The following is a 13,239-nucleotide window of genomic DNA, read 5'->3' as shown; positions in this document are numbered from 1 at the left end:
CTTGCCCTCAGCAGCAGACGAGGCCATTTTGCGGAGGCGCTCCTGCTCGCCGGCGTCCGAGGCGTACTGGGCCAGCTCGTAGAGGACGTTGGTGCGGGGAGGGTTGGTGATGTCCAGGTAGTAGGTCAGGGCTGTGCGGTACGACGTGGGGCAGGGGAAGGGATGCTTCTTGTTGGATTCCTCTGGAGGAGCAGGAGAGACAGAAAAATTAAAAATCATCCACCTCAGGCTGTTGTGTTCAGAGGTTTTGTGCAGGCTCCTACACACATGGTGAGGGTTGGAGACAGAGCACAGTGGGTTTCAGGGAGGAGAGAGCAGCCTGTGGAGAGAGCCCCAGCTCCACACTGAATCACCTCCCTCCCCAGGCATCTCCATCTGCCAGTAGCCCATTTTGTGTTTCATAGATGCTGCCTGACAGTTTAGCAGCAAAAACAACACCCTGTGCTCCCCAAGGGCTCCCTGCCCTGAAATGTGCACGCACAGTCCAGCAAACCCCCAGGCTAAGCAGGGGGCTGCCCTCCACAGCTAATTTGGCCTCAGGCACTTACACCTCCATCAGATCTGGCCTCAAGAGTGTCCTTAGGCTCTGTCAGCCACGTACAGCTGTGCCAGCAGTCAAGGCTGGAGCCATTCCGTTCAGCCTTGAGAGGTCCATAAGGGGCAGGAATGACAGCACAGGACACTGCACAGGGAGCCACAGGCTCCAGCAGTGCCTTAAATCCACTTTGTCTCTAGGAACCAGGAGCTCTCTCAGGCTTCTGGGCCAGCACAGCTGCTGCCCAGGTCTGGCTGTGCTGCTCCAGGACTGTGATGGGCAGCAGCTGCCATCTCCCCCCTGCCAGAGGCTGGCTCTGCTGGGAATGCTACCCAGGAGGAGCTCTTTGGATCAGCACAAGTGCTCCCTGCTGGCAGTTCAGTCCCCAAGCCTGTGCCTCCTCCCAGGACTGAATAAGAGCATCTCACACACTCAGGGCCCTGAGGGGCTCCAGGGCTGCTGAAGGATGCTCTGGTGGGCTGATGCTCTGTAATCAGGAGTGTGCTGTTACATAATTTGTTGTTGAATGGGCTCACCAAGCACATTTCACAAGTGACCCACTTCAGCTGATCTGAGCACACAGGCTCTGAGCCCCTGCTAAAACAGCACAACACTGAGAGGGGCTGTGGCACATCTGGAGGTGCCCCATGGGATCTGAGGGTGAAGGACAGAGGCCACAGCTGGAGAACTGGAGACCCTCAGGGGTCATCCCTACTCACCATCCAAGTTGTTTAGGGACATGACAGTGTCCAGGTCCGTGGCCAGGATCTCACCAATCTGGTTCACCAGGGAGGAGTCGTTGGCTGGGTACACAGCCACGTGGTCCCCAGACTCATACCTGGCACAGAGCAGCAGGAGAGCACATGGAACACCTGCACCACTCCTCAACCACCCCCAGCAGCTCAGCCAGAAGACAAGGGGGCTGGTGCAAGAGGCAGCAGGACAGCACTGAGGTCTGATGCACAGGACCTGCACCATCAGGATCCACAGAGCCAGCAGTGACAGCAGCAGTGACATTGTGGGACAATGGTTTCCCAGGGTTTTTACAAGGCATCTCCCAGGTTAACAGCAGTTTTGCCAGAATTCCAGCAGGGACAGGTCAATTTCCCAATAGAACAGAGCAAAGCTCCTCAAAACCTCTGCAGTGGCTATGTTAAGCCACCTGGATTCATGACTTCCTAACAATTTAATGAATTCAAGCCACTGAGAGGGTTCTAAGAACAGGGCTTTATTCCCCCTATGCTCATAGACCTAAACCAGGCAAATACAGGCAAGAGCAATCCCCAGCTCTCCCTTCTCTCACAGCTCAGCTGCCCTCTCATTTACTGAGTGACTTCTAGAGAATTCCTGCAACTGGGAATGCTCAGTTAGGACAGGGATGTGGGATGGGATGGACCCAAGCAGTTCAAGAGCTGGGAGCAAGTCCTGACAGGGGGTACCTGGTACAGAAGTCCAAAGGGGCAGTGTTAAGGAGCAAGGTCCCCTTCTAAGTGCTGCATGAGGCTGGTGCCACACCCTTGTTCTTTGCTGCTGACAAAACAGAGGAGCAGTCTCCCCCAGGGAAGTACCTGATTTTGGAATTGGAGATATCCAGCTCCAGGTGCATCAAGTGTCTCTCCCCACCCTCGTTCAGCTTGCGGTTCTCCGTGACCTGAGCCAGGAAGGGGTTCTTGGCATCAAACGGGCTGCAGGGAAACACCAAGGAGTTCAGGGATTCCCTCCTGCAGGCTCATGGAGCTCCCTGTACCCCGGCATGCTCCCTCTGACTCCAGAGCAGCTCCCATGATTGGGTTCCTGTTCCAAAGCACACTGCACCACAGCACAAACCAATTTACAATCTGCTGCTCCCCACACTGGCACAGAAACAGATCATGATCCTGCTGCTCCCCACACTGGAACAGAAACACATCATGATCCTGCTGCTCCCCACACTGGCACAGAAACACATCATGATCCTGCTGCTCCCCACACTGGCACAGAAAACAGATCCTTTTCTTTCTCTGCACAGCCCAGCAGTCAACAGCTTCTGTCCCATTAAGGACACATGACAGAACTGGATTGGAGGCACTGTCACATTTCAAAGAAATATTTCAGGCTGGAATTAATGTTTAAAGCTCATTTCCCCCCAGCAACACTGCCAGCAGGCATCATGCATTGGCCACTGCAGGCAAGGAAAGGCTCAGGAGAGATGCTGTGGATGTACCAGCCAAACAGCACACGTGAGCACAGCCATCTCCTCACCACGAATGATTCATTAATTGGGGAATCTCAGAGTCCCAGTGCAGCTCTGAGCCCATTTCTCTCGGGCAGAGACCTGCTGTGCTGCAGGAGTGGCACTGCCTGCACAGCAGGTGCTGCTACAAACAGCAAGGAGCCAGCAGCCAAGGGCTGCCCCAGGTACAGCCTGCCCAGGGGGGTTGGCACTCACGGCTTCTGGTTCTCGTAGCTCTTGAGTCTGCCCATCTCCCCCGTGTAGACTTTGTTCATGTTCACATCTGTGTGCACCACCAGCTCGTACTGCCGGATGCTGGGGGAGAGAAAAAAGAAAAAAGTTAAACTGGTCCCACAGGGTACAGCTGGAACCATCATCTCCTCTGCTGGATTTGCTGCAGCTCAAAAACAAATGCAAATTCCACCCCTTTGCCCCTCTGGAGACATGAGGGAGCAGGCAGACTCTGCAGAAAGCCCAAAGCAAGGACAACCCTCAGCCTCCCTGGAGCCCCAAATCCAGCACAGCCAGCCCCAAAGGAACCAAAGCCATCATCTCCCCACTCAGAACAGGAATCCAGAGCAGGGCTCAGACTCACACCTGGACAGGCTCAGGCCAAACAGCCCCACTCAGTGCTCTACTTGAGTCTGGAAGGGGAGGCAGTGCAGAGGAAAGGAACAGCAGCCCAGGGCTGATGGCACAGCCACCAGTCAAGGTGGCCAGTCTCTAACACCCAGGAGAAGCTGCTCCCAAACCCACCTGGACTCTTCTCCTGTGGCCTCCACCCCGAAGTGCTCACACACTGCTGGCCAGAACTGCTCTCTCCAGGTGATGAAGTCTTCTTCCAGGCTAACCAGGGCAGAAAAGAGAGTCAATAACACAGCCCCATTCCCAGAGAAGCCACCTGAGATCCCTGTGCCCTCCTCCCATCACTGCAGGAAGAGGCATTTGCCTTAGAGCCAGGCACCTCTGGTACCTGACATGCCCACAGATGACCAGGAAAGCACCTGCAGAGCACTGAGGGGGAACTGCTGCTACACCAGACACCCCTCCCTCCCCCAGCTCTGCCAAGGAAGGCTTTGTTATTTAGGCTCAGACTTAAACTCAGCTCCCCGTTGTACATCCCTGGCATGAGGGGACCTTCCTAAAAGGTCATTATTCCACCATGGCACTGCTTATTTTTCCAGGCTCAGAGCCTTCCACACAGGTCATACCCCTCCCACAAGGCCCTGCAGACCTTAGAGGTAGAGCCACAGGTTGATGGAATGTTCCAAGGTGCTCAGATGAACACAGAGAGGTAAAAAAAAAGAAAATATCATTGTCCAAGATGGAAAATTGCTGCCTCCCACCATAAAACATCTCCCAAGGAGATTAACCTGCCTCCTTAACTGGGATGGGTGAATTTATCCACACAGGCTGCAGCAGGGCAAAGGCAGAGGAGGCTGCAAAGCCTGCTCCAGTTGCACCCATGGACATTTAAAGCTGAGGTGGGATTTCCCAGACACAGGACCCCTCAGGACACTCCCTGTGCACAGGGAGCTGATTGTGGGAGACACAGCAGACACACACACTCACAAACACGTCAACCCCAACAACAAGCCCTGTGGAGCTTATTTCTGCCTTGGTAGTGGAGCCAATTCCCTGCCAAGGTCCTTCCAAGATGCTTTCAGCCAGCTCTGAGCAGCCCCTCAGCCCAAGGCACTCACTTGCCGTCGTCATCTCCCAGCCCCAGCTCGAAGATGCGCTGCGCTCCGAGCTCCTCCAGCCTCTTGTCCACGTACTTCCCCATGGCATTGAAGTGCTCATAGGTTTTGTTCCCCAGCCCAAACACCTGGAAGGGAACACTCATGAGCATTGAGAAGCAGGAGGTGGACTTTCCCCATCCATTTGACATCCTCTGGCCAGGTATCACCCCACAAAGGATGAAGAACAAAGACAGTGAGACTTCTCCCAGCTCTCCAGTAAGAATCTACCCCTGGAGACTGTGTGGTCAGGAGGCATCAGCACCTCCCCTGAGCCTGGATGCACTTGCAAGAACTCCTGCACATCTCCTTGTGGGACCAGTAAGAACCTGGACTGCCTGGAGGCCCATTGCTGGCCTTGGCCTCCCACAAAGCACACAGTAAAGAAATCCTTGCTCACCACTTCACACAGAGTAGCCTCACATCTCCACCAGAGGATTTTACTCTCATTTGCAATATTATGCTGCCTAAGGAATTTGGCCAGGGTTTAGGTGAGGTGGTTGTTTCTCAGCCAGTTATTCAGCTCAGCACTGCAAGAGAGCTACACTAAATCCAAGTGATTTAATTTGTGGGAGAAGATCTGGCCCCAGGCTGCTCAATTAGCTTCTGAAGAACAGCAGCAGCCTGTAGCTCATTTACAAACCTGTATTCAGTGCCTGCAGGGCTGTTTGGGGCTGTTTATACCAGGAAACCCTGATGATTTAGGGAGTGGAGAGCAAACTTTGACATTTGCATTTAAGGCCTCCAGAAGTACATTTGCTGGTGTCCACAAAGCCTGGGCAGGAAGACAGCAGGGACCTCATCCCAGACAAGGTGTACAAGGCACAGACATCGTGCTGGGCCTTTCCCCAAGCCACTCTGGAGGGCTCTTGGCCTTCCTGCCCAAATGCAACCCAAGAACTGGAATGGGGACACTTACTGCAAACCGGAGACCCGACAGGTCGGCATCAGCCTCCTGCAGCCAGTCGTAGAAATCCTGGGCATTATCTGTGGGATCCCCCTCTCCATAGGTGGCCATGCAGAACACTGCCAAGGACTTGTCAATCTCAGAGAGGCGACTCAGGTCTGACTGCAAGCAGAGGAAAGGAGGAATCTTCAAGGATCCCACACTGTGGCTGCTGGGCAGCTCCTATTCCCACAGCGTAGGTGTGCAAACAGCACCACGTGTTTACAGAAGGGGTTGGGAAAGGCCAAACCCACCCCAAATGGCTGGGAAAATAAAGGAAACCATCCTCACTGGACTGCAAGTCAATATTTCTGCTCCACCAGAAAGAAAAGCAATGGGATTTTCCATGCAAGGCTTTAAAGGACCAGGAGAATGTAGAATGGCAAGGACCAAGCCCACACCTGACTCTCTCAGGCTGATCTTTTCCCCCCTAAGTGACACAACTGTGCCTTGGCCAGGGTCATTGGGTTTTTTTAGGGGGCACTGAAAGGTTGTGACTATCCCAAGGCTGCTCAGGGCTAAATTACCAGGTCATACTCCTCTGGATCTGCTGCCATGCCCCGCAGGCCGTAGCGATGGGCATCTTTGGCGAGGCGATTGGCAAACTCCTCTGCTGTGCCCGTCTGGGAACCATAGAAAACCACTATATTTCGGCCCTGCAGAGAAAGAAAAATCCCTTTTAAACGGTGATTAGTCATTTGGCAAATGCATGGATGAAGCACAAAGGAAATGCCCGAGATCAGGAATCCTGGATTGCAACCTGAAGGCAAGCAGGAGTCTGCACTTGAGCAGGACTCCAAGAGCTTGGCAGAAAACTCAGGGCTGAGCTGTTAATGAGAACATGACTCTTGCCACTCTCAGAGGGGAGATTCAGGTCAGACTAAAACCCAAAGCAAAGAATAAACTTTCCAGATTTATTCTCAACTTCGAGGCTGCAGCGTGACTCCTGGAAACAGGGAACACCCTGGATGAGAATGCAGAACTTGCCAAAGGCTCTGGGCAAGTGCCTAAGCACCAGAGCTCCTGCTCTGCTGCAAGCCAGCTACTTTGAAGTAGAACGGAAAATCATCCAGCCCTTGCTTCCTCTTGTGTCCACACCAGCAGAGTCAAAAGCTGACAGTTCTGTGCACAATTCCCATTGCACAGCCAGTTTGGGAATCAACCACACAGATAAATAACTGCCAGCCAATGACTTCAAAGTGTCTGCCATTTCCCTTCTGACTTTGATCTCATATTACATGATTTTTTTCCACCACTGAATTTTCACTTTAATTTCTTCTCTAAGAACAACTCTCAGGCACAGACCAAGAGAGCTATCCCTGGCTGCTCACACAGCCTTCCTCTCTGCAGCAGCCATGTGTCTGTATCCAATCCTCCTGCTGACAGTTTCCAGAGGAAACTGGGATGGACATGAGCTCCCCCACCTTCCCAGCACGCCGTGGAGGCAGAACCAGCAGCTTACCGTCTTCTTCATCTTCTCAATGAAGCTGCTGTCTCTCACTGGAGCTGCTCTGAAAGACAGGAGGAACCTCTTTTCAGATGAAAACATTCATTTTTCAGGTCAGGAATAAGCAAGTGGGAGAAAAGTGGCCTCCAGACCTCAGGGAAGTTGCCCAAAAGGGTGTGAATCTCCACTGACCACTGTTATTCACCTTGTCCCAGGGATGCCTATTGCTCAGCCACAGGGCTTCTGCACACAGCCATGGAGCAGGGACTTGGAGCAGAGGGGAAAAGCTGAGCTCCTCCCAGTGTGTGCATCCTCCCATGGGAAAAGCCCAGGCACACAGCCCTGCCCACCAGGAAACCTTTATCAACTGCTCTGAGAGGTTTCACACTGAGCAGGCTAAAGGCTCACAGGAGCAGGTCTGCAGATAAGTCTCAGAGGCCAAGCCATGGTTTGAAAGAAAGGAATGGAAAACTCACTCCTTTCCCACACCACCATGGGCAGGCAGGATCAGTCCTGAGCCATGCTCCCCAGGGCACATCCCCCAAACCTGAAGTCAAACAGGGCTAAAAATCAGCTGTTTCTACCTCCAAACAGCGTGCCAGCCATGAGCCCCAGAGCCCTGTGGAGCAGGCACACACAGCTGATCAGAGCCACAGAGCTCCAGCATGGCCCCACTGCCAGCCAAGGTCCTGTGGAGCTCCTGCCATGCTGGGTTCCTGCTCCAGGATGGATCTCCTGCACAAAACACTTGCATTATTGTAGAGATGTGGCCTTCCCTAGCTTGGAACGGGGAGAAACCCCAGCAGAGCCAGAAACATGGAGGTGGGGATTCACACTGCTGTGGCTGCCCTGTTAGGGAGAAAGCCAGAAGAGCTTTGCTGTCCTTAGCACATCTTTGGATTTTCAGTGTCATGGAGTGAAAACAGCCCAGCCATGGGGACCCTGGGGACCTCACAAGCAGAGGTGACCATAACTGCAGTCAGGTTAGATGCTGGGAGCTTTTCAGAGCAGGCCAGGCCAGAAGCTCCCCTGCTGTCCTCCCCCCAGCTTTGGTAGCAGCAGAGATGAACGTGGGACCCGTTCCCGTTCCACAATGGAAGAATGCAAGGCCGGGTCTCCTGTGGGAAGAGAGAAGCCTCCAGGCAAAAAACAAATGGTTTTGGCTCCAGCCCATGAGAGAATATGAAGAGCTTGCTAACAGTTTCCTCAGCTCTGTAGCCCAGAGGGAGGGATCCTGAGGATGTGCCGAGGCATTTGCAGAGAGCAGCAGGGTGGGGGACGTTCACAAAACATCCCTTCCAGCACCCCTTGCTACCCAAAGGGATCAAGGAGCTCCACAACTGGGCCTGACAGCTCTGAGCACCAACAGGCTCATACAAAAGACAAAGCACACACAAAGGACAAGCAAAGCTGACCCCAAAAAGCTCCCCAAGGCAGCCGTGCTCCCAGGAGAGCTGCTTCACACCCCTGCTTGGCTCTCTCAGCAGTTAACAGCCTCCCCAGGTTGTCATTTGTCCCCTGTTGGGAACTGGGATATCACAAATAACTTCAGGGAGCAGCCTCAGCCCTGCCCACGCTGCAGCCAGGACAGGGGCTCGGGAGAGCTCTCAAGACACAGCTCTCACTTAGTTTTTGTCTCCTTGGTGAACTTCTTTAATTCCTGCCCTCTGCAAATGAGATCAAATTAAAACAACTGTTGGTTTAACTACTAAACAAAATGCTTTTAAAGGAGGAGAACAAGAAAAGTTTTTAGATCCTTTCAATGAGCTCCCTTTGGGAGAGAAAAGGGAGCAGCACATGGAGCTCGTCCGTTTTCAAAGGAGGCAACCCTGCACTGAAGTGAGTGCTGGAGAACAGGCTGTGGCTCAGATACAGAAGAAATAATGAGCCTGGCTTTGGAAAAAAGGCTACACAACTCCCTGAAATTGCTTCATCAGGGTGGCCTGAAAATCTGAGCAACGAAAACACACAGGCACCGAAGGCAGAAACTACACACATTTTCACTGCTCTGCCAGGGAAACTTGGAAGAGAAAGTTTGTCCTCAGCAAGGACTGCTCTTACAGCTCAAGGTAGCAGCTACAAGCACTAGAAGCAGCACTGGGTGCAGGGAAGGGAATTAAGCCCATTGTCAGAGCGAGCCTGTAACTTGTACAGCTCTCCCACCTTGGTGAGAGCCCACAGCACAAATGACTCCCAGGGCTCTCTGTCACTTTGGTTTCAGGAGAAAGAAAGGACAGGGGAGGAAGCTTCCAACAGCTCAGCAAGAATACAAAAGTCTGTCTCAGCTGAACACTTCTCCTTCAGAAAGCTCCTGCCCCCATGGCTTTCCTGCCCAAAGCACAGATGCATCCAGAAGTGAGGAGGCAGCCTGGCTGCTGCACAGAAACTGAGCACCGACAGCAGGGTCTCTGCTGGAGCAGCCTGCTTCCAAGCAGAGCCTCTCCCCTTCCTTCCCCTCCTGCTGCAGAGGGAGGAGGCACCCACTCCACCCAGCCTGGGAGCTGGAAGGACCCCACCAGCCCATCAGGCAGAGCAACTCACCTGGCCACGGCCGGCTCTTCCCGCGGGGCCGAGTACACACAGCCCATGGCAGGGCAGGGAGCAGGCAGACAAAGAGTCCAGGGCAGCTGTGTCTGCAAAGGGACCTCTGGGGGGACGGATCTAACTCAGCTCTGGAGCCACAGGCACACAGGCCTTTCCATTCTGCTCCTCCCGGGCGTTAAAACCAAGCATCAGCCTTTTGTTGAGGAGAAGGGAGCCGGCACAAAAGGTCCCGGCACGGGTCATAGCAGGAGTGGTGCCGTCCACTCCAGTCCTCGTGCTGGGGCTTTGGAAGTTACTGAGTGGATCTGCGCAGCCCTGAGAAACTGCAACATCTGGCAGCAGTGGCAGAAAGGAATTAGGAGTGGAGAATGAAACCTCCCAGGATCCTCCGCAGCACACGTCCCTCTCCCATCCGCACGGAGCAGGGCACGGGACACAAAACCCTCCCCCAGCCTCGTTCCCCTGGAAACTGTTTATATCACAGCTGCTTTTATATACTCTTTTATAAAAAAGAAAAAAAAAAAAAAAAAAGCTTGATGCTGTAGCTGAATGAAACGATTCCAGACACTGCGTGAGCAATGCTTCGGGTAACTATGGCAGTGCCATTACGGAGGCAGCTCAAAGGAGTTTGTTTTCCTCAGGATCCTATTAAATTAAATTAGAGATGGTCTCTCTCACACACACAGGCAGCAGAGAGCTAATCAGGCTGAGGACTTGGAGCAATTCCTGCCACAGGAAGCCCTACAAGTACCAGGGAATGGATTTCTGCATAGCTGCAGAATAGAGATAAGCCAGTTTCTGTCCCAAACAATGTTAACGAGGGGGGGAGAAGGGAGAGGGTGACACTCAGCATACCAATGCCTGTCCCACCTGCATCTCCCCAGGATCACTGTCTGCAGAGTGGGGACAGGAGAAGGGAAAGAAATCTGTGATTCAGAAACTTGCAGAGGAGGAGCAGCCAAAGAGCAAAAATAAATTCCTGCATTCCCCAGCAATGGCCCTGCGAGGAAGTGCCGTGGTGGCCGTGGCTGCTGCTGATCCAGAGCTGCTCTCCCTAACGACATCTGCAGAGCAGGCTGCAGGGAGGGCTGCTCTGGTGGTTTTAATTAAGCCTGAAAATGGTCAAAACACAAGCAGTGCTCAGTCAGTGGGATCCCAGCCTGGCCCACACACACGTGTCACACGTCACAGGTACGGGACACGGCGCATGCAGGAAACACTGCATGTGCTGGGTTCTGTGGAACTTCAGGGGAGGAAAACAGCTCCACTTGGCTTAAGGGTGAAGATCAGCAGCCTCCTCCCTGTCTGAGCTGTGGCTGAACCTGGAGATGCATTGCTGGGGCACGATCATGATGATTCCCAGGCCACGCAGAGAGAACCCAGCCCAGCTGCCATCCAGACCAGGGCACCTCAACCTCACATCTGCTCTCCCACAGTCAAGGACAGTAACAACAGTGGCATTCCTTTGCAGACCCTGCTGAGCTGACATGGTTTGATGAAGGTGTGCTGCTCCTAAAAACCTCAGAAGGGCACTGAGGTGCTGGATGCTGTGTTTAGGTCAGAGACTCTGCTTGCACTCTTCAGCATTGCAAACACATGGCTAAAGCAGCAGCCACTGTGATGTGTCTGAATTGTAATTCAGCACCTTCATCCTCCAGTGTTCTGAGGCTGAAACTGGGGGACCAAAGTGACACAACTGAAACCATCATCCAATGCCATCAGATAAAGCAGTTCAGGGCACTTTGGCAGAGCTGCAGAGAATGAGCTGAAGAAATGCAACCCCTCTAAAGGTCAAGGCTCTCCACTCCAGCCAGAGACAGCCCCACTGAGGCCTCTCTGCCTTCACGGGTCTGGGACAGCTTCCCTGCACCCCCACATCCAGCCAGCCACAGGCACAGGCTGACAGTGGGACCCTGATTTGCTTGTTCATCAGAAAGGAAACTCCACCCCAGACTGAAGGATTACAGGAGGGAAGGAAACCCAAGGCTGACCAAGTTTGTTTTCCCACTCATTTTCCTCCCAGTTCCAGGCGTCCCATAAATCCCACTGCAAAAGCTGCAGGAAGTCACTGTCTCTGTCCTGAAGGATGGATGTGCCACCAGCCACAGCCTTGGCTTTAGGGTCACACTGCCCTCAGACCAGCTGGATGACCACAGCAGGGCTGCAGCAGGGTACAGGGAAAAAACACTCCAGAGCCTCCTCTCACTCTGCACCTGCCTGGCTGACCCTTTTCCAAAGTGCAGCTGTGTCACAAAACTTGCTGAACAACCTCACCTCTGTGGTTATCAGCAACACGAGGTGCTGCTGTTCCACATCTCCCACCAGGAACAGCTGCTCCCTCTCTGCTCACAGGGACAGAGAAGGCAGCACAGACCCCAGAGGGGAAACAAAGTGCCCGTGAGGCAGCTCAGAGCCAGCACCTGCAGCCAGGCTGGGATGGAAGCCCATGTGCTGAGGCCCTGCAGCAGAACAAGGTGGTAACACACAACCAGAAGTCAAAACTTCCCTGCAAGGTCACCACAGCCTCTGGAAGGGCTGCACATGATGGGCTGGAGGTGGAATCAGTCACAAGGATGGGGAGCACGGGAGCCCAGGCTGTGCCGTGGCAGGATCCAATTTCAGATGCACAGTGCCCTTTCCCCAGCCAGCTCAGCTCTACTGCAGCACAGCCATTCTTACAATCTCCAGAGGCAACCACGTGCACTGACACACAGCCCTGGCTGGCAGGCACGGCAGGGAAAGCACCCCAGCAATCCAACAGAGCACATTCCCAAGGTAAGGCTGGCTGGCACAGGCAGCTGGGCTGCTGCCAGCCGTGTGTGCACCCATCTGCACAAGGCACAGCCAGGGACACTGCTGCCCTTTAAAACCCTCCCAGCCAGAAAATGTACTTTCCAACCTCCTGCAACAGCAGAAACAAAGAACGAGCTAAAAAATCCAGCAGAAAACTGAAGTCAAGTTTGGAATGTGACTGAGGCAAGGAACAAAATGCACCCAGATCTCCACCTGTGTGGCTCGTTCCTGGCCCCAAGCCCTTTGCAGAAGACAGGGTGGAACAAAGCTCTCTCTCCAAATCGAGTCTCCCACTCCAGGGGTAACCTGGTATCAAAAGCCAAACATGTTTTACAGGAGCTGCCAAGCAGCTCATCCCAGGAACTATCTCCCAGCTCCCCAAGACTATTCCTTTCCTTCATAGCCAAGGGCAGATAAAATCTCCAGTAGGAAACCTGTTTAAGAGCAAGCAACCTTTCTCCAGATTTACCTAAACGTGACTTTTATCAGAAAACACCGATAATGAAATCCTTCAAGAGTTTTGAAGTACAACCAGAGGCTTTCCTGCCTTGCTTAGGAAAGGCCAGTTCCCAATTTGGGCCACACGGTGGGGCAAGGCAGAACTGCAGCCTGGCTCTTCCACCGGGATTTCTGCACTGGGAGCAGAACCCACAGCAGCCGAGGGCACAGAAACGCCCCCTCACCGACCTCCCACAATCCAGCGGAGCCTCCCAGAACCCACCACAAGCAAGAGAGAAAAGCTCCACTAGAGCCACAGAGCCTGAGAGCTGTTACTTACACTGACTGCATTTTGGGGAGCTCAGGCACTTCCTCCTTTTTCTTGCGGAAGAAGAACCAGTAGGTAAAAAGTCCAGTGATGAGGGAGATGAGGAACACGTCTGTCATGCTGAAGAGAGAGTCCTGCTGTGCAGTGCTGTCAGCAGCAGCCATGGTTGGGTCCATGCTGGGCTCCCCCATGGCAGTCAGAGGCACTGTGAGCAAGGAAAAACAGTGAGCACCAGGCAGCCACATGGGACAGCATCA

The 13,239-nt window shown here is 53.5% G+C and overlaps 1 protein-coding gene across 4 annotated transcripts in view; it reads right to left on the bottom strand.

Moving 5' to 3' along the window:
- The window catches only part of LOC135283527 (NADPH--cytochrome P450 reductase), a 28,859-nt gene that overhangs the window by 3,033 nt on the left and 12,587 nt on the right, over positions 1-13,239 (bottom strand). For all 4 annotated transcript variants that reach the window (XM_064394429.1, XM_064394430.1, XM_064394431.1 and 1 more), the window contains 10 exons: positions 12,995-13,187; positions 6,895-6,943; positions 5,960-6,088; positions 5,406-5,555; positions 4,451-4,575; positions 3,504-3,593; positions 2,964-3,062; positions 2,104-2,220; positions 1,255-1,373; positions 1-182 (listed from right to left, as the gene is read on the bottom strand). In XM_064394429.1, coding sequence (XP_064250499.1) covers positions 1-182; positions 1,255-1,373; positions 2,104-2,220; positions 2,964-3,062; positions 3,504-3,593; positions 4,451-4,575; positions 5,406-5,555; positions 5,960-6,088; positions 6,895-6,943; positions 12,995-13,173 — 1,239 coding nt within the window. In that variant the 5' untranslated portion in view covers positions 13,174-13,187. The remainder of the gene's footprint in view (positions 183-1,254; positions 1,374-2,103; positions 2,221-2,963; positions 3,063-3,503; positions 3,594-4,450; positions 4,576-5,405; positions 5,556-5,959; positions 6,089-6,894; positions 6,944-12,994; positions 13,188-13,239) is intronic.

This window comes from Passer domesticus, chromosome 19, assembly GCF_036417665.1.
Source record: "Passer domesticus isolate bPasDom1 chromosome 19, bPasDom1.hap1, whole genome shotgun sequence".
In the NCBI taxonomy this organism is placed as follows: Eukaryota; Metazoa; Chordata; class Aves; order Passeriformes; family Passeridae; genus Passer; species Passer domesticus.
This window is presented reverse-complemented; position numbering and strand designations above follow the sequence as displayed.